The 20,443-nt window shown below is 39.0% G+C and overlaps 1 protein-coding gene across 5 annotated transcripts in view; it reads left to right on the top strand.

The window, feature by feature from the left end:
• MCC (MCC regulator of WNT signaling pathway) overlaps positions 1-20,443 on the top strand; it is a 194,515-nt gene that overhangs the window by 7,707 nt on the left and 166,365 nt on the right. For 3 of the 5 annotated variants that reach the window (XM_038171457.2, XM_038171458.2, XM_038171459.2), the window contains exons 2-3: positions 11,209-11,456; positions 18,859-19,070. In XM_038171457.2, the coding sequence (XP_038027385.1) occupies positions 11,209-11,456; positions 18,859-19,070 (460 nt within the window). Of the gene's footprint in view, positions 1-11,208; positions 11,457-18,858; positions 19,071-20,443 lie in introns of those variants that run through there. The other 2 variants (XM_072031468.1, XM_072031469.1) reach the window with 2 other exon arrangements.

The raw sequence follows: 20,443 nt of genomic DNA, 5'->3' as shown, positions 1-20,443 counted from the left end.
TTTTAGCATTAGCTAGCTGTCCAATTTCTATGTAAACATCAGACTCATGAAGAAGGGGTATAGTAAGACAATTTAGCTGGAGCTACTCAGGTTTTAATGTTAGTGTATTTTACACAGCTTATTCCATTTTTCTTTCTCATCGGCATTAGTAACTTGTGAAAACTGACTTAAGTATAACTCTCAGGCTTTATGTTAAATGGTTTTATTGTATTCTTTTTCTTTGAAGCTTCATGTCCAGGTAGATTGTAACATTGAAAAACTGAGCAATATTCTCAGTTTGTTGAACTTTTTGATGTCTTTGAATGAATGTTACCATCAAGTTAACTGACAAGTGCTGAAGCTAGTTCTTACTTTATTCATTTTAATGATTTTTTTACTAATACTGTGTTATTGGGGTTATTACCATAACAGAATTGAACCTCCCTTTAAAGTCAATAATTTGTGCCTTTTGTGGCCCTGGAGGGAAAAAAAAAAAAAAAAGTAGAGCAACTGTCATCTTTTTATTTTGCTTTGCTGGGTTTCTTGATGGCCATTCTGAAATAGTAAAATTTTACTAATATACTTGTGACTGGTACCCCTCAGCTCCTGACCTCAGTAATACGTTTAGAATAACTTCACACTATTTTATAAGGGAAATGGCTATTCACTGTGACCAAGCTGGTTGTGTGTCAGTCCCCTTTCCCCTCCTCATGAGACCTTGAAGGTCCTGCACACTTGCCGAACTTCTCCCCCTCCATACCAGCCTCAAGGTTGCTGGGCGCTAGGCTGACTTCCTCAGTTCTTAGCAGCCTTGAAGATCCCAGGCACATGGCCAGCCAGGTTCTGATGACCCCATCAGAGAACAGGGAAACATAACAGCATACAGAGTGCTGTCTATAAAATCAAGCCGCTACAAGTTGTAGGCAGGACTTGGACCAGATCTGCTGCAGCACAGCAAAAACAGTGATCCTCCAGTATCTGGGGACATTCCACTGTCGCCTGCTTCCTCAGAGTGTTGAGTGAGTGACTTGTATTCTTTTGCGTGTTTCAAGTCCAGAATATGATTGTTATATTGTGTGCCAGGTATTGAGATTTGACCCAATTTGCAGCGGGCCTGGGTGATTAGAACAAGCACATTAAGAGACCGTAAGCTAAGTTGTGGTATGAATTTTTGTGGTATGCTACTTGTAAAATCCTAGAATAGAATTGTTTGGTTGGAAGGGACAAACAAAGATCTTCAAGTACAAATGCAAAAATCTGTGCTAAGCTTATTCTGATCATAAAATCCTCTGCTCTGCTGATCACAAAATTATGTTGAATAATAAAGCTCTAATTGTAACTACAACTTAGTGCTGTTGTCATTCTGCCCAGGATCGCCAAAAGAACCTGTATGTCCTTACAGCACCGGGGACAATACTCTTCTCTAGGCTCATAGCAAGCAGGTAGCCTTACAAGATGCTTTGGTACCTAGTCCTTTTGGCAAATCCATAGCCCTATGGTTATAGCACAGAGATCAGTGGTGTCTATTTCAGCAGTAGTATTGAGACTTCAGTAAATACTTGAATAGGTCCTACTGATGATTGCTATCTTCCTCTGCTCGTGACAAGCAGGGTAGCTGGCATCCTTAGCCAGAGTTGTTTAGCTCATGCTTCTGTACAAGAAGTGACTTTCTAAATGTATTCAGTGTTAGGTTGCCAAATTCTGTAGTTGAAAAGTAATGGATAAGCTGACTGTTTCGGGATGCACTTGGATGAGAGAAGACTTCTTCTGCGGAGTGGTTAACTCCTCCTGTTTCTTTATCTACCGTTTTTGGTGCAGTTTAAGCGACAGGACCCGCGGGAACGGGGTTAAGCTGAGGCAGGGGAAGTTTAGGCTTGACATCAGGAGGGGGTTCTTCACAGAGAGAGTGGTTGCACACTGGAACAGGCTCCCCAGGGAAGTGGTCACTGCACCGAGCCTGTCTGAATTTAAGAAGAGATTGGACTGTGCGCTTAGTCACATGGTCTGAACTTTTGGGTAGACCTGTGCGGTGTCAAGAGTTGGACTTGATGATCCTTAAGGGTCCCTTCCAACTCAGGATATTCTATGATTCTATGATACCATGCACAAATATTTTGCAGGGTATTGTGGATGGATTCTAAAACAATTAAAAGGTCTTTGTCTTGGATTTCAGAGGTAGGGTAATTAGTATCTGAAATTTATTCAACAGGTTATGCATGTTTTGGCAGGGAGCAAGGAGCCTAACAGGATACTTGGACACAGGGCCTTTTTTTGCAAATACAAAGCCCTGAGCTAGGTGCCAGCATTCCTTACGAAATCAGTTGCAAAAAGTGGAGGTGTGTGGTTTTTGTTTGTTTGTTTGCTTTTATTTTATTATTATTTTTTTTTAAGTAAATCTAAGGGCAGGATGCTGCTGAAGGAGTTGTTCCACTGTGTGCAGTCCTGAAATTTCACTTCTGTCTGCACTAGCATTTGTTCAGTGAGCGAGAGTGAAGAACTCCTCTGGCTGAAAACTAGCCCCATGAAAAAATACTTTTTTTCTGGGCCAGGTAGTTCATGGTTGTGGCTTGTCATATGGCTGTGTTGGTACAGGAGAGAGGCCAGAAACACTGGGGTTAGGATTTAGTTGTGATCCTTCTGGCAATGTCTGCTTGATTGTTTTCAACACTGTTCAATCCAAATACTCTCAACTGAGAAGCATCTTTAAAAGTTAATTCAAGTCCAGAAAAACAACATGGTTTGAAAAACCACAAAACTGAGCAGAGGTTTTATTTGTACTCTTGTCACCTCAGCTTGTAAATGAAAGAGATTAACTAGGCTAGTGCTCTGCCTAATTGTATTTTTGGAAGGATGAGCTTGGAGTGGCACCTGGAGAAAATCAGTTAAGCTGTGGATTCACGGCTTTTGAAACCTAATTTTTACTGTGAACACTCGTGCATCTCTAGAATAAATGGTACATATGTGGAGTATGTCCTGGAAGAGTGACTATTCCCATACATGACTTCGTATATTAATTAACTGTAATTAACTGTAATGATTAGCTGTAATGAGCATATTTAATGTCTTACTTCTTCTGAGAGGTTTTTGTTTGTTTGTTTGTTTTCAGCACTACTTTCTGAAATTTAATGGAACAGTATTCATGTAGCACTAGCAATCATTTATTCAATTAAATCCCTTAACGCTATTTGTGTGGGTAGGTAAGGTAACAAAGACCAGACTGCCCATGAATGAAATCTGTGCTCCTGGTAGTTATTACCCTGTGGTAGAGTCTGTAGGCTGAATTGATACCGTGTTTGTGCAAAATTTGAAACTAGTGAGCAGCACAAAGGAAAGCATAGAGTGGCAGAGGTTCTATTGACAGACCCTGCCTCTGTTGATAAATGGACCTTTGTTTGCCTGCAACAATTCCCTCTCCAGAGGTGACAGCCTTAGCTGAAAATGGGCATATTGCTCTCACGGGTTGTAAGATGCAGTTTGTGCTAACAGTGAGTGTTCAGAGTACACCACTTATTTCTAATAAGTAGAGAGTGCATTTGTTGTTCCTGCTACAAACAAAACATTTCATTTTTGGAAGTTCCTGTGAGAGATGGTTGGTCTTGTCCGCATCTAGTCTGAAGTGTAGCAGGGACCATGAAGTGACATGACTTGCAGAGAGCTTCCCCCTGCAGGAGAAGGATCGCCGTGGTGGGCTGTGCAGCGGTGGTGTAGGCTGTGTGGCCAGAATAGTACTGTGAGAGGTTTCCAAGCCAGGGCACTGCTGTGAGGTAAAACCTTAGCTGGTTGAGTTAGGAGTAAAGCTTATGTAGTTTGGGGGCTGGTTGGCAGTTAACCCTTCCTTCTTCCTGCTTCTGCTTAGCATGGTGGAACCAGGACAGGTTGTTAAGTTTAATTGTGGACTTCTGGAACATACAGGGGAACATGCAAGGCAGAAATCTAAACTAGCAAGGAGTTTAAAGAGTAACAAAAGATATTCCAGGATATGTAAACAGTAAGAGGAAAACCAAGGAAAGGGCACTCGGGAGGAAGCTGATAAGCTGTTAATGGCTGATGCTGAGGGGTATCAGAAATTGTTTTGTCTGTGACACTGAAAATACTAAATAGAGAGAGATAGTTCCTGCCAATAGGACTGATTACTACTACCTTGAAAGGCTAGGGGAAGAAAGAAGTTAGAGATATTTGGATTTATGTTTTAATTAGCTTTACTTGAAAAACTTGAGTTAAGGTTTGTAAAGACAGCCTCAGAACTGTTTTGTGTTTTCATTTTTTCATTCTTGAGATCTTTCAGAAGATAGAAGTAACAGAAAATTGGGAAAGATAAAATGCTTATTTTCCTTAAAGTCATGTTGAGATGGGGATCAGTCTGTAAACAGTGTATATCTGGCAGAATATGGATTTGTTAAGAATAAGTTGTATCAAACTCTCAAACCCATATGATCTATCAGAAATCTATTAGAAGAAGTTAGTGGTGGAAGTGAAACGAGATGCCTTCTATCTTGTGCTTACCAAAGCTTTTGATGTTTTATGATACTGCTAGCAGTGCCAGAGAGAGGCTGTTTTTTTTTTTTAATCCTGTACTTAGATCGTTAGATACCAATAGTTTATTTTACTAGAAGATTGTATCAAATTGAAATTCTAAGAATGGCTCAGGCCAGATCAGTACTGTTAAGGATTAATGATCTGGATGACATGATAACGAGTAAGCTTAATTAAATTTAAGATGGTACCAAGATAAGATTGCAGATATGCTGGAGGAGAGGACTGGAGACTAAATTGGTGTTGAGAAAATGGAGATGCATCTTGAAAAAAAAACAGGTGAGATAAAGTAAGGATAAGTGTGCAATAACACATTTGATGGTAAAAATATGGGATATGTAATTGAAGAAACCCTGAGATTTATAGTAGGTCTCAAGTTAAATCAGAATTAGCAATAGTAAGATAGGACTTATGCTTTCAGCTTTTGTGCTCATTTTAGTGTGTGCTTTAAGACGATCTCTAGTTTTGCATGCCATCATCCATCAAGTTGGTGGATCAGCTAGAGATAAGAGCAGCTCACCAAATATGATCAGAGACAGAAACTTCTTCGGTTCTTTACTCAAGAGAAGATGGGACATCAAGCAATGGGTTTCAAATATATAGTGACTGTTTTTACCTTATGTACTGTGATTACAGAAAATAAATGGTTAACTTCTTTTCTGAAATAATGTTCTAAGTTGCAGTTGGGAAGTTTTAGGTTACACAACCTGTAGGAGAGGACGTGGAAGCACTAGGACATATGGAGCTTGTGGAAGCCTTAAGAATGGGTTAAAAAAAATCTGTCAGGGATGGCATGGATTTATTTATTCCTATCATTGGTACAAGGCTGGATAATTCTTCTTTGTGGCCTTTCGCCTGTCCTCATCATGTGCTGTATTTCTGTAGGGTGACACTTCACTAATATAAGCTGTGTTCTGTTGACCTTTACACACCTGAGAGTGGAGCTCTGCACTGTTCATCTTCAGATTTAAAACATCAACAAAATGTCCTTGCACTCCAAGCTTTTTCTTCACCTGTCCATGCTATTTCCCAGAATAGAGTCCTGCCTGTTTTCTTCCCTCCAAGCTCTTATGTCTCTGTTTGTTTGTTTGTTTGTTTGTTTTCTGAAGCTTCTCTGACTCTTATTTTCCCCTTAATTCCAGAGGAGCAGCTACATACCCTGGTACCCTGCTTTCGGCCCAGACTAGGAGAATAGATCATGTTTGAGAAAATAGGAGTGGTTGTTCTATAAAACAGTTTGAAGCAGTGTTGTGTTTCTTGTTCACAGGTTAATAAGTTCTGTCGTTAAAAAATGATGGCATGATGTGGTCAGTGCTGTGCTCCCCTGTTCCCTCCTTCCTTGTACAGGGTGTTTACCCCCTGCTGATAAGGGAGCGTAGCTTACTTCTGCAGCACTTTTCTTGTCTTCTTTTTTGGCTTTTTTTTTTTTTTTTAGCTTTTTCTTAGAGTCATGTGTTTTCTCCACAACAAGAGCTTCATTGCTTGCCTTCTGCAGTTTATTTGCCGAGTTCTGCAATTTGGCTCTTGTTCTTATAGGATAATCCAGCTAATATGCAAGAGCCCATATAGTGCCATATAGACTCTATGCAGTAGCACAGAACCCAGTGGCTGTGGAATAAAAGCTTCTTTGCAGGACTCTAGTCTGTTTTGATGATTCTTTTTTTTTTTTTTTTTTTTCTTTCGTTTGCTTTCAACTTTATGTTTATACTTTGCTTTCATCCCTTGAGATTTTGGAAGAAAAAATCCTCTAATCAGCAAATGTCAGACAACAATCTTACGTCTTCCCCAAGTTTTCATGTAGCCTGGGAAAGCATTATCATGAATTCCCTTCCTGATCACAATGAGGTGTTAAAGCTGAAGCCTTAGTGTGCATTTTCAAATCCCAGCATCAGTGGTATTGCTGCTTGGAATTTTAACTAGTGTGTCCAGCTAATGCCCTGGGTAACATGAGCCTGACCTGTGGTATTTATGACCGACTACAAATGTCAGTTTAGTTGAAAATGTCTCCTTTACAATCTTCTACCTTGTTCTGACATAGACTTGATACAGTGAAAGGAGAGAGTATTGAGACAGTATAAAGTAAGTGGAACTTGACAGCCAAAATGATCAAGATATGTTACTGCGTGACATTTATAAAATATTAGAACCGCTCAGGTTGGAAAGGACCTTGAATGATCATCATGTCCAGCCTTTTGTGAGAAAAAAGAGCCTAGATGTGACTGTCTAGTGCCCTGTCCAGTTGAACCTTGAAAACCTCCAGTGACAGGGACTCTGTCACATCCCTGGAGAGCTCGTTCCCGTGACTGATTGATTGTTCTTACTGTAAAGAAATTTCTTTCTTACATGAAGACAAAACCACTACCAGTGCAACTTGTACTCATCACCTGTCTTCTGTCTTCCTCATGGCTTGCCTTTGGACCCTCTCCATGCTGTCCTTGTCATTGTATGGATTGTGGGGACAGAACTGGACACAATAATCAGGCGTGGCCTGAGGAGCTCTGAGTGGAGGGGTGTGATCCATCTTTGTCTCTGTTGGTAATGCAGCTGTGGGTGCAGCCCAGGGTTTGATTTGTCTTGGTTGCTGTAGCAGGACACTGCTGACTCTTGCTCAGCTTGTTGTCTGCCAGGACCCCCAGGTCCCTTCCAGCCAGGCTGTTCCCTGGTCACACAGATCCTAGCCTGTACTCAGATCTTTGATTATGTTGTCCTTGCACTTGTCTTTGTTGAGTTTCAGACAACTCTTGCTTGCCCCAGGTCTCTCTGTAAGGTAGCTCTCCATTCTGACATGTCCATCTCACAACCTACTTTGGTGTCATCAGCAGACTTTGTGTGGGTGCTTTCAATGCCCTTGTCTAGATCATTTATGAAGATGCTGAACAGTATGGGGCACAGGGTAGATCCCTGGTGGCCCTCACTTCTGCAGGCTGCCAGCCCAAGTAAAAACCATTGATCTCCATCCTCTGAGTGACCATCTGCAGGCCAGTTGATGGAACTGATGGAGTTCAAGAAGTGTTTGAACAATGATCTCAGACAACAGGTCTGGTTTTTGTGTGGTCCTTTGTGGAGCCAGGTGCTGGACTCAGTGATTCATGTTTGTCCCTTCCAACTCAGGATATTCTGCGATTCTAAGTTTCCAGCTGCTAAAAAGGTTTTATGGTAATTTTGCAAGAAAACATCTGATCTTTGCTTATGCAACCTGAAGTCTAGGTGTACAAATGACTTTGAAGAAGAAAAGGCAAAATTAAAGACAATCCCAAGTTTCCTAGATGCAGACAGAGTAAAAAAACAACAAACATAAGAAAATTTATTCCATACAGTTGTGTTATGAAATGCATCTAAACCAATTGTGAGCTATCTGAAATACTAACTTAAAATGGACTCATTTGTGAATGTCTCTCTAATCGTAGAATCACAGAACCATTCAGGTTGGAAGAGACCTCCAAGATCACCTGGTCGAACCATCCCCCTACCACCAATGTCACTCACTAAACCATGTCCCTAAGCACCACGTCCAACCTTTCCTTGAACACCCCTAGGAACGGTGACTCCACCACCTCCCTGGGCAACCCGTTTGAATGCCTGACTGCTCTTTCTGAAAAGAAACGTCTCCAGAGAAAAATGTTTGTGGGTGGAGATTAGGAAAGCTCTTATCAGCTTTCTTCATATTGGTTGTTACACTGGAGATCAGTTATTTTCTGTAGTGCTAGTAGCCCTTGGTTATTTTAGTAGTTTCTGATTTAATGTTCTTTGTAATTAATTCCATCTTTTCTAGTGATTCTATAGGTTGCTTCAGGCAGTGCCTTCAAACTGTAGATGCTACAAACGATATTTAGTTAATGTTTGCGTAACAGGAGAGAAAGCTTAGCACCTTTTGACTGTCAGGAGCCAAACATCAATTTGGAGATGTCCTTTGCGGGCTGTAGTAAGACATGAGTGATGGAGACTTCAAGTTTTTGCACAAAGGCATTGTGTAAGGCACTCCCACAGAAGTGTGAGAAAATGCCTCTTCAGAGACTAAGGCAGCTTTGTCCTCGACCCCCCTGGCAAAATCTCTCAACACTTCATTTCCTAGTAATAATTCCAAAGATTATTTCTCCTCTGGGGAGTCTGTCTATCTTGTCACACGGTGTGAAGTGCACGAGTAGTTCCTTTGTAAATTGCTTTTCATAATTCTGTTGCTATAGTTGAAGCGGTATGTAAAGCAGTTGCTGTCCATGCCACTGCAGCACTACTGATGTTAAAGGTGGAGGATAACTCAGGTTTAACTGTTGGCATCTGAATTCAGGTTAGTGCTGCTTTATATTGTTAATGTAGACATAATTGAGTTGTTTCCCTCATGAAAACTTGAATGTTTTGTCATGCTTATTTATTTATTGACCAGATTAAATGCAAAGAGCAAAACTGACCAAAATTTTAACTACAAGTATCACTTCAGAGTTGGCACATGTAATTTAATTCTCTTATCTCCGATTACATCAAGAAATTACTCTATGCATTATAACATACATGGTCATACTTTTATAATAATAATTATTATTATTATTACACTTCACTTTCACTATTAGAATCTCTGCTAAAAAGTCCATTGTTCTAGAATTTCTGTGTGAAGCACCAAGTTCCACCTAGCATAGGGCTTTTTTTTCTCTAGGATGGGTAGACAGATAGACATGGATTGTGATACTAAATGCCTTTAGTGAAACACTTTATGCAAGAACTTCAGATACTTCACTTGACCTTGTAGAAACCTCAGAAACCTTCAGAACAATGTTCAGGTATTTGTATTGAAATAATAATACTAAATATGTTCTAATTCACATAATAGTAATTTTATTACACGTTTCCTTTGCCTTCTTTCTGTGGAAAGGTCTGCACAACATAAAAATGAGCAGCATTTAAAGTAAGCCATGAAATATTCATACTATTTGTGGTGTGAGTCAGTGTGGTAGTATTAAGCAATCCAAACTAAAAGTGTTTGAGAAAATTATGGAGGGAAAGAAATAGTAAAGGGTAAGACTGCTGAAGTAGTGATAATTTTTTTAACCTTTGAAATTTGATAGAATGATGCACCAAGTGATGCACCACTTGGCAGTGTAGAGCAGCTGTTGCTTCAGATATGAACTGTCACCCACACATTATTTAGAATATGATTAGTTGTCATTTGACAAATATGTATCTGTCTTCCTTCAGTTGCTGGAAAGGTTGTGTCAAGATTTTGTTTCCTTCTCTTTCTCAATGCCTCTTCTTTCTTTAAGTGAGATAGGACCAGATGGGAGGGGAATAGCAAGAAAAAATTATGAAATAGGGTCTTTTGCTGTCACTTCTTTTGGTGGCTGAGAGTCTTTAGCAGCAACAGTCTATCAAATTTGTCTCCTGCTGTTTGTGAAAGCTGAGCATATGGAAAGGGACAGAGGTGCTGTCTCTGTATGGTGGGGAAGATTATTCATTCGTGGCTTGCAGAGCTGTGTTTGCACAAGAAAGCACTGGTATTTTTAGTGGTTAACGTTTTGGAAAAAGTCAGTGTGACAGTCTCCTCAAAAAGAACCCTCCTTTCTTGAGGGTCATTGTTGAAGAATGTCAGATGTTTGTCTAATACATGTAGTCCACATATTCACCATTATTTAGTGATCAACTTCTTACTCATGGTGCATTTTCTACCAACTGCTGCTAAATTTTTTCAAAAAAAATTAATCTTACCACAATTTTAATAAAGGAAAAAGGCGTTGAGAATAGTGGGGAACAAACGTCTTGAAGCGCGTTCTGCTGAGAAAAATGTCATACCTCAAATTAAGCCGAAGGTGTGTTCCTGAGGTTCTGTTCTTCACACAAAATAGAAAAGAGCATTGGTCATAGTGTTTCTGGCTGTTCTTTTTTTTTTTTTTTTTTTTTTTTTTCTTTCCCAGTGTGTTTAGGTATATTTGCATGCATTTATCCTAGGATAAATCCTAAGATTTATCCTAAGATAAGTCCACCATATAAATTTTAAGTGTATCTTATGATTCAAGTGTCTTCTGTATTGACCTGGTTGCAGCTACTCACACACGGTGCCAGAGTATTTTTCATGGTACTGCCCTCCTCGCAACTTCATGAGTTTCATTAAACTGTTGGGCCAGTCAAGTTTCTTAAGAGGATTTTGTAGTCATAACGTTTGGAGACAGGTTTCCAAATGCTGTTTCTCTTTTCTGCTGTTTTCTTTGTCCTTCATATTTGTCCTCTTTAACTTAACTGCTGTTCAGTGGCAAAACTCCCAAGTGTGGCCTGTCCCAAGTAAAATGGAAGTTTAAGGTGCCATTGATCTTATTGGAGCATAACAATTTAAATTCTTGCTATGTCACTTCTTCAGAAGATACTATGGAGATCAGCAGCAAGATTCAGCTCCTACTTGTGTCTGACTCTGGTTATAGAAATGTGGGTAATAGCATGAAAATAGAGGTTAACACTTGAAGAAAAATATTTCTTGCTTTTCCAAGGTCTGTGTTGTAATTTCATGCCAACATCGTGGTTTCTTTATTGGATTGACAAAAAAAAATAAATAATTGGCTTATTGAGTTTAAATCTATGCATTAATTCATTTCCAGATCAGACAGTCAGTATTTATTCTAAACTAAATTGTTTTTTCTTTTCCATTCCCATTTCTCCAATCTTTCTTCCACTTTCATCCCTCCCCTGCCCCCATTTTCCCTCTAAAAATATCCTTAGGAATGACTTGCTGATGGTGTGCCGCCAGCTGAATATGGAGGAGTCTGTCGCTGAGATCATGCACCAGCTGGGAGCAGATGAAAATGGAAAAATATCCTTCCAGGATTTTAGTCAGTGCCGCATGGAACTGGTGCGAGAAATCAGAAAGGAGGAAGTGGAGCTTTCTGTGAAATCGGATGACTCTTGTAAAAAGAAAAAGTTAAGGGATAGAATAGCTTCCTGGCCGACTAGCAGCAATAACAGTTTAGGTAGGTATGACTTTTAAATGTCATGCTGGAGTGGTTTAACAGACAATAAACTCTGGGGTTTTTGTTACCAATTTTTCTGGTATCAGGATTTTCCATAAAGGGTTCTCTGAATACGCTTTGGCATAATTTTGTCATCTATTAGTGGTGTTATAACTGATGCAGCCTTCTATTCTGGTGTGTTAACAAGTATCTGTTGCAGAACATCCTCCTCAAAACATCCTAGTCAGCCAAGACAACAAGCTTTCTTGAAGAGACAGGAGCTGTGGAGCTTAGCTGATAACAGTGATGTAGTGAGCGTTTCGTTGTCCAGAAAGCCCAGGCAGGCAGGTAGTTAGGTAGAAATATAAACAATTAGGAAAGAAATAATCTTTGTATTGCAGATATAGGATACTTTAGGAATGTGGATGTTTCTTGGCTGCTTTAAAAATTGATCCACTTAGTTGGGGATCCAAGTGCTGAATGTGCCAATTGAGAGGATACAATAATTCCATTTTCCTTTTGCCCTCACTCTACCACCTAAAAAAAAAAAAAAAAACCAAAAACAATCTCATCTACAGGAAGACAGGATGTAGGAACAGAAGATTGTCTGTGTCATTGAGTCCAGTCTTCCTTAGCATTTTGATCAATTGCCATCAAATCAGAACTATTTACAACTACAGAATGCTTCCTTTCACCCTGTAACAGATGCAAGAGATCAGAAGACAGCTGTTGGTCTTTAGACAATAGCATGTGGTCATAAACCCACCAATGCAAGCTACTGTGGAAACTGCTGAGGAGACTGGCGGCACTCTGGCTTCCTGCAGTAGCTGCATGCTAGCTAAACATGGCCCATGGTCTGGGTACACCCAGGCTTCAGAAGAAATCTGTGATTGTATTTAGTGAGAGATATATCCCCATACCTTTTTTTTAGACTAAATTACCCTAGATTGTTTTTTTTAAATGCTTTTGTAATAACAGGTCTTCCCTTGTACGCATCTTAATTAGCAATGTCTTTTTATTTTAACTCTCAGATACATTTAATGCTTCTTCCTGAACAGTTTGCTTGTCTCTGTTCTGGTTCCTCATGTTTCTGACCTGTCATTACTTTTCAGTAGGCAGTCTCCTAGAATGTAAAACATGGTGTGTATTGTTTCTGTTTTTTGCTTGTTTAGTGGGGTTCCTGTTTTTTTTTTTTTTTGTCTTGTAGTAACTCTGCATGTATTCTTAGCTTGTCTCACACATTCAAATGTTGCTTGCTTGCCTTGGATCCTTAGTGAATTTCCTGTCTTCCTGCTTTTTAGATTGACTGTATTTCTCCCTCACTATCCCATCATCTGATGCTCATCTGCTTTTTTCTTTTTGTCTTCTCAACATAGTGAATCTGTTTCACAGTGCTCTTTGTTTTCTGTCTGATCTCTTTTGCTATTCTTTATAATCATACCTTTTTGTATTTAATATTTCCTTTGTTTATCCTTCTTTGGTATATATGCTTGAGGTAAAAGGTGATTAACTGTTTAGTTTTTGTGTCCATTCTACATCACTGGTTACATTGAATCTTCATAATCCCTGGGCGCAATTGCATTTCCAGACCATGAATAACCTTCAGGAGCAGTATCAGACAACACTTCAAAACCAAGATGACCCCTGAATATCTTCTATATTGGATTAACAATGGTGTATATTCTGTAGCTCATATATGTATATTCAGTTATCTTCACTGCCTTTGTTATATAACAGAGGGCCTAAACTTTACTGGAGAAAGGTCTTCATTACAGTCTCAAAATGCATTCCACAAAGAAATCTTGTTAATTGCTGCCCAGAAGTGGTCAGGTGGCAAAATTGTGGTCATGTGTCATGTACCAATTCAATCTCTACTTTTTTTTTCCCTACTGGGGGGATATCTGTGTTTCTAACGGCTGTATGAGAATAAGGTTATTACAATAGATTTGCCCAACAGATGTTTCTACTCCCGTATTTCCAGGCGGCATGCCAGTAAGCTAAAATGGATGACAGTTTTAATCAAGATACAGAATTCAGGTTTAGTAATACTCAGTCATACCTATGCTCAGCAAGTCAAACCTGCATGTGTCCACTAGCTTGAAATTCAGTAGAGTGTAAGATTTATCAGTTTAATCTTTTATTCAAATGCATGAAAAAGGACACTTTTCAAGTTATTAGAATTACATTTTTAGCTGCTTGGATATCAGCAAATCAAGGCTATTATAATGTATTCTAGTTCTCACACTGTTAAAGTCAATGGGAACTTTAGTTTGCAAGTACTGTTTAGTGATTTTTCTATAGATAAAGCTGAATGTGAATTTTGTTACTTTAATGTTCTTCTGAAATCCTTTAAAATGTATTAAACATGAATAACTTCTGAAAGTGTTGCTGGAGACTTGCAATGACAGTATGGTAACCTGACTCTTTAGTATATCACTTCAGTAGGATATACAGGAAGACTGTCAGTTTTTGATCAGATCTGTGGGCACTGCTCCAGTTACGGAGACTGAGAACCATGATGGGTATATTAAATCTGTGTGAATAGTGTATCCAGTGATGGAAGTGGATTGCTCGGCAAATGAGCCCTTACAGTACAGAAGAACTATGCCTCTAATGATTTAAGGCAGGAAATGACCCGAACAGCTGTGGCTTCTGCCAGGTTTTTCAGTGCTAATGGTTTTACATGTTTTATGTAAAAGCTAGAATTAGAAGCATTTGTATTATATGTTGTATAGATTTGTGTGCGCTTTCCAGGTAATTAGTAAATTGCTGGGTTTTGTTTCGTGATAAAGATGGCCTGTTTTGCAGATGAATAAGAAATGATGTTTATTAGTGAATTCATTCATTAGACCAAGTGAAAGATTTCCTGTCCCACTGAGAGGTGCTTGTACTTACTGGCCTGATTTCCTATTCTAGGTAAATAGTTATGAATACCAGAGTCCACAAGCAATCTTTAGCTGTCAGTTTGTGATAAGTAATCAGTTCATAGCCAACTCCCCGGTTCTCTTTAATGAAAATAAGTCCCTTGAAAATTTCATATGGTAATGTATTTACGTTATGGATCAAGCATGCGAATAAATCAGAAGAATGATAGAAATTCAGCCTGAAATTAAGCTTATGGGTAAACATGAGAGGCTGGCCAGTTGGAGTTGAAAAATCATTACTTTTACTTGGCACGAATTCCATGTTTGATCTTATTGCAAATAAATTGCCTTCAAGAAAGTGATGCAGTGACTACATTTATTTATGCTGTGAAATTTATTTATGCTACATTTAATTAAAATCTTTGGAGCTAATATGATCTCAAAAGTGCACTACAGATTCTTCTTGAGATTTATGAGCAGAATTTCATCCTAGATCTGTTTGACTGAAACAGCCGTGACTATCTGTTAGGCTGAACTTAACAACATATAAATTTATGTTAACTGTAAATGATTCCATTTATTAATTTTAAATACTCCTTTGATACTGCTGTCTTTCTGCAGATCAGCAGACTATATGTAACCATTTTTTTCCCTAAAAACTGAGAGTGCTAAATTCTATGAGCAACAGAATAAGTGAACCTGTTTTTCTGTGGGATTTGCATTTGACAGCTGACTAATCTTATTAAAACTGCAATATATAGTGTATTTTAGACACTAGCAAATCTAGAAAGGAAGGTGTTATACAGAATGGGTGCTATGCTGAAGGTATTATTCAGGAATGGAAAATAGCAATCAGGCTTTGTATCTCTGCTGTTGAAGACACACAGTTGAGTTGTAACTGTGTGACCTAGAGATCAGTTGTGCTTTGTATTATCCTTCATTGCCAACTGTCTTCATGTTTGCCATTAATATCTTCATCAATGATCTGGATGAGGGCATTGGGTGCACCCTCAGTGAGTTTGCAGATGACACCAAGTTAGGTGCATGTGTCGATCTGCTCGAGGGTAGGAAGGCTCTTCAGGAGGATCTGGAAAGGCTGGATCCATGGGCTGAGGTCAACTGCATGAAGTTCAACAAGGCCAAGTGCCGGGTCCTGCACCTGGGGTGCCATAACCCCAAGCAGAGCTACAGGCTGGGAGATGAGTGGTTGGAGAGCTGCCAGGCAGAGAAGGACCTGGGAGTGATGGTGGACAGTCGGCTGAATATGAGCCTGCAGTGTGCTCAGGTGGCCAAGAAGGCCAACGGCATCCTGGCTTGCATAAGAAACAGTGTGACCAGCAGGGCTAGGGAGGTGATCGTCCCCCTGTACTCGGCTCTGGTGAGGCCGCACCTCGAGTACTGTGTTCAGTTTTGGGCCCCTCGCTACAAGGACATTGAGGTGGGGGTTGGTCTATTCTCCCACGTGCCTGGTGACAGGACGAGGGGGAACGGGCTAAAGTTGCACCAGGGGTATTTTAGGTTGGATATGAGGAAGAACTTCCTTACTGAGAGGGTTGTGAGGCATTGGAATGGGCTGCCCAGGGAAGTGGTGGAGTCACCATCCCTGGAGGTCTTTGAAAGATGTTTAGATGTAGAGCTTAGGGATATGGTTTAATGGAGGGCTTGATAGTGTTAGTTCAGAGGTTGGACTTGGTGATCTTGGAGGTCTCTTCCAACCTAGACGATTCTGTGTGTGTGATTCTGTGTGATTCACAAGCCAGGCGCATTTGAGAAGCCCATACAGGGTAATCTTACGATATCACACATTTCCTGATATTGTGGATCCTTCATTGCCCTTCATTTTGGTGGATTCTCTCTTCTACTCTGTGAGCAAAGATGAAATCATAGAATGCCAGGTCCATCAGCGTAGTCTGCTGAAACTATCTTTTACCAAACTAAAAAGCATGTTTGTATGGTCATGACTTATAGTCACCCACTTCTCTGTTGCAGTGTGCAAGGCTTCTGCACAGAATGCTAATTGTTAGAAGATGAAATGCCATTTACATTCAGATTAACACAATTAAATGGCACCAGCATCAGAACGTGGCCCTCTGTGATATTACCTTTGCAGGAGGTATGGCATCATACCTAATGGATCCTCACTTTCTGATTACTACTGTAAGAGCAAGTGTTGTATGTCAAATACAACATATGTCCTGAGTGAATTACCAGCTGTAACTGAAGACACAGTTTTGACAACTCCAGAATTTCTCTGCTGAGCCCAGACACCAAAGGTGAATGAGTGAGGAGGACAGCATGTTTAGCAGCTGGAGTTCAGAATCTGTTATATTGGTCAGATTTAGAGAACAGCAATAAATTATTAGAAATACTGGAAATGCCTTTCTCTCTAACAGTCATGACTCCTTTCATTTTTGGAATGTATATTTTAAGCCAGGAGTACAGGCTTGAACTTTTAAGAAAACTTGGGTTAAACATACAGTCACAATACTGTCATTACAAAACAAACAAACAAACAAAAAACAAACCAACAATAATTCCATTTGTGACTGCCAGGTGTTTTCTGCATCAGTTCAGTGTTTTAATCGAATAACAGGTAGTGAAGTCTATGAAGGCCACTTCGTTCTTCAACAATGCTGGTATTGCTAATTCAATGAATATGAGAGCTTTTTGGCAGGACAATGTCTTTCAAGTAATAGATATTCACAGTGCACATACTCTGTTGAATGTGTGCCATACTTAGTTCTGTAAAAACAGGTGTGATACAGCCTGCTCTCAGTTTTGTAGCTGCCCCTGTGGAGACAGAATTGTCTGAAGTATTCTTGCCTACTCTGGGAGAGGGCAGAACTGGTTCCCCATCTCCCCTCGCCTCCTGAGACATCTCTGCTGCTTCAGTTCTGTTGGTTGCAGATTTTCCTGCTGTACTGTATACCGTAGCCACAAGAGGGCAGAGATGCGTAACACTGTACTTAGTATCAGTGCCCTACGCAGGATGTAATGTATTTATGGTTTGGATGTTAAACAGCTGGCAGTGGTATCTCAGTTCAACTGTGCTGGACAGCTTGCAGCATGCAGCTAGATTATTCACAGTTGATGCATACATTTGGTGTAAAAGTAATTGAATTAGTCTTTAATAGTTGCCTGTACATGTAATATCAATCAAGTTTAGTTACGTTACTATAAAATATATTTCTTTTGTTGTTATTTCTACTTGAATGCTTAAAAACTAGTGTATTCTCTTTACAATAAGCCAGGGAAACCATCTCTTGGTTTCTTAAGAGGATTTATCAGGTATAGCTGCTTTACAGGGCTGTTAGGATGTTGATCTAATGATATAAATTAGTTGCTACCTTGCTTCCCTTCTGGATGGTTTCCTATTTGCATGTTTGCAGATTTAACTTTTTTGGGGGAGGGAGTGGAAAGGCACTCTACTAATAGTTCATTACATAGTTTGTTCTTTCTCCCTGGCATTTTACTTAATAAGTGATAAACACTCACTTGGAACGCTTTGAGTGTTCAGAGAGAGAAATAGCTATAAAGGAAAAACTTTTGAGCCATCACGATGGCATTACAGACAATTACTTACATTTTGCTGATGGCATGGTGGATATAGAGCTTTGCTAAAGTTTTCAAATCTGGGTTTTATTCTGACTTTTAACTTAGAATGGGTGCTTGAACAAGTCACTTAATTCTTTTCAGTATTCTTTGTGCTACATGTGAAAAACTATAGCGCTGCCCAGGGTTATTAAATAATCTATGGAATATTTTGCCATGCGAAATTTTTAAGCCTAAAATCTAAAAAGCTTTTTAAAGGATTTAGACTGTTGTATATAAAGCAGAAATCCCCAGGGATTAAATGGTTACTGATAAAATAAGAAAACTGTTTAAAATTTGGTTTAGGGTTTAAACCTGTCTCTGACTGTAAGAAATTGGAAGGATTATACAAGAAGAAACAGCAACCCTCCATCTTCCTGATCTAAAAATTTTCCCTGAAGCATTCATTGTCTCTAGCTACATGATTGTAGTGTTGCATTGATTTTTTAATGAAACACTTTGTGACTGATGTTTCTGTGAAACCTGAACTGTAACAGGCAATTCTGAGATAATGAGAAAGTGTTGCTAACATAAAAATGTCATAAACACTGTACACCTACAGAATTCATATGTTGTGTTGTTATTCACTAAACTAAAAGTTAAGAATTATGGTTTTCCTCTTCTGTTCTTTGATTAATGCTGTTTTTTAATCTGACATAGTTACTGACACTTCTTCATTCTGTGGTTCTTAACTACTGTAAATTAAACTACTTATTTTACATCTTTTAGTAAATAATGTATGCAAATGTTTTTCATTTTTTCATCAGGATCCTGTGATTTAGTAAACGTTCTGTGCATTGAAAACGTTACTGCTTTTCTTCTTTCTTTCTGGTATTGTCAGCATGTGCAAGATGGGGTATAACAGTGGAGCTGTTTGCTTTTTATCTTTCTGGAAAGGCAAGCTGGCTTGTTTCTGTGTTCTTTATACATAGCCCATACTAGAATGGTTTTCTCTTTCTGCATTTTAGGTGCCTTATCAGGAGCCAGAGAAAGCTGGGAGTATGATTCAGGAGCAAGAGACCTTCAGAGTCCAGACCTCCAGAGTCACTTTACACTACTGAAGGTGTTGGAGAATGGTGGAAGCAGTGGGACTCAACCGGCTGCTCTGCAGAGGCTTCTGTCTCAGGCCTCAAATTTTAGCAGCTCTGTTGGAGGAAGTTACTTGGAACTTGCCAACACTGTAAGTGCATTTTGCCTCTGCTTTTAAGTTCTGTAGATATTTTTTTCTTGCTTTTCCCTGATGAAGTATATTAATCCATCCTTTGAACTGTCATGGAAACAATGCCAGGCTGCTGTTGCCTTTCATTTGCAAGAAAGCTAATGTGATTTTAGCAGTTGAAAGGTGCATAATATTTCTATAGCTTGTATAATTGAGTTCTACCAGAAAGGATAGGAGTTGCTGAGGAACCAACTTCAAGTTATTATTTTATACAGTTTAACAAAAGACAAATTATGTGTGAAAACTTCCTACCAAACATTTATTTATTTATTTTTAATCAGGGCATCAGATTGTTTAGAAGTGTTGTGCAGGAAAGTTCTTCCGGTGTTGTTTCTGTACTGGCCACTAAATTTTTGATATTGGCTTTAAACCCTCAGTTGCAGCATATTGTGCTCTTTATTTCTGTAATGACTATTCTCTGTTGTATAAAAAGTGCAACTGTTGAAGGTATAAGGCTTTATTTTTGGCTTTCCCATCAATTTATTGGGATCAAGTTTGTGTTTTAGCTTTAAGTGAGGCATGTTATAGAAGACTGTTTTGTTTCTGATTATGCTGCACAGGGTTTTAAGTGGAGAAATAAAAGATGATAAAATGAAAGAGAAAAATTTTTTGAATTTTATGATTGTTTATTGTCACATTTGACTTTGAAATTGATACATGATAATTCTAGCTGTAAGGAAACCTTAGGAGGTTGTCTAGTTCAGCCTCTTGCTCAAGACTTAATGCCTAATGGAAGTGGTTACTGGCAACAGAGTAAAATCAACTTCTTTTAAGGTACATTACTCAAAAAGAAAATACCCTGAAAGTGTTTTTAAAAGACTTCTTCTAATATATATATGTTTTAAATTCATGAACACAGTCTGATGTAGGACCGAAGTTTCCAGGTGCAAACTAAAAATATGTAGATATTAAAACATGATTTATCTAAGAGACAAAAGACCTCAAGTAAGTTGACAGTTCCGTAATCGAATTGTGTCCTCATTTTCTCTAGCAAGCACAGCAAGAATTAACTGTGGTAAATTGTGAGCTCTGATCTTTAAGACTGGACAGAAGCATTTGAAAACTGTAAAGAGCAGAAAAAGTGCCAGCACACACGTAAAGAAGGCAAGATGGAAAATCTGGGTAATTACAAAACAGTTAGCAGCATTACTTATATCTCCCAGTATTTTTCTGGAGATGTGCGCAATTTTGACTAAGAGATGACATCTTGGTTTATATAAGAACAATCATGTCCAGCCAATCTAAAACTTATTTTTACAGAACATTAGATTTTGGATATAGTGAAGGGATAGAAGATGATGTGTATCTCTGGTAAGGCATTTGACCCTGACTTG

This window comes from Anas platyrhynchos, chromosome Z (assembly GCF_047663525.1).
Source record: "Anas platyrhynchos isolate ZD024472 breed Pekin duck chromosome Z, IASCAAS_PekinDuck_T2T, whole genome shotgun sequence".
NCBI lineage: Eukaryota > Metazoa > Chordata > Aves > Anseriformes > Anatidae > Anas > Anas platyrhynchos.
This window is presented reverse-complemented; position numbering and strand designations above follow the sequence as displayed.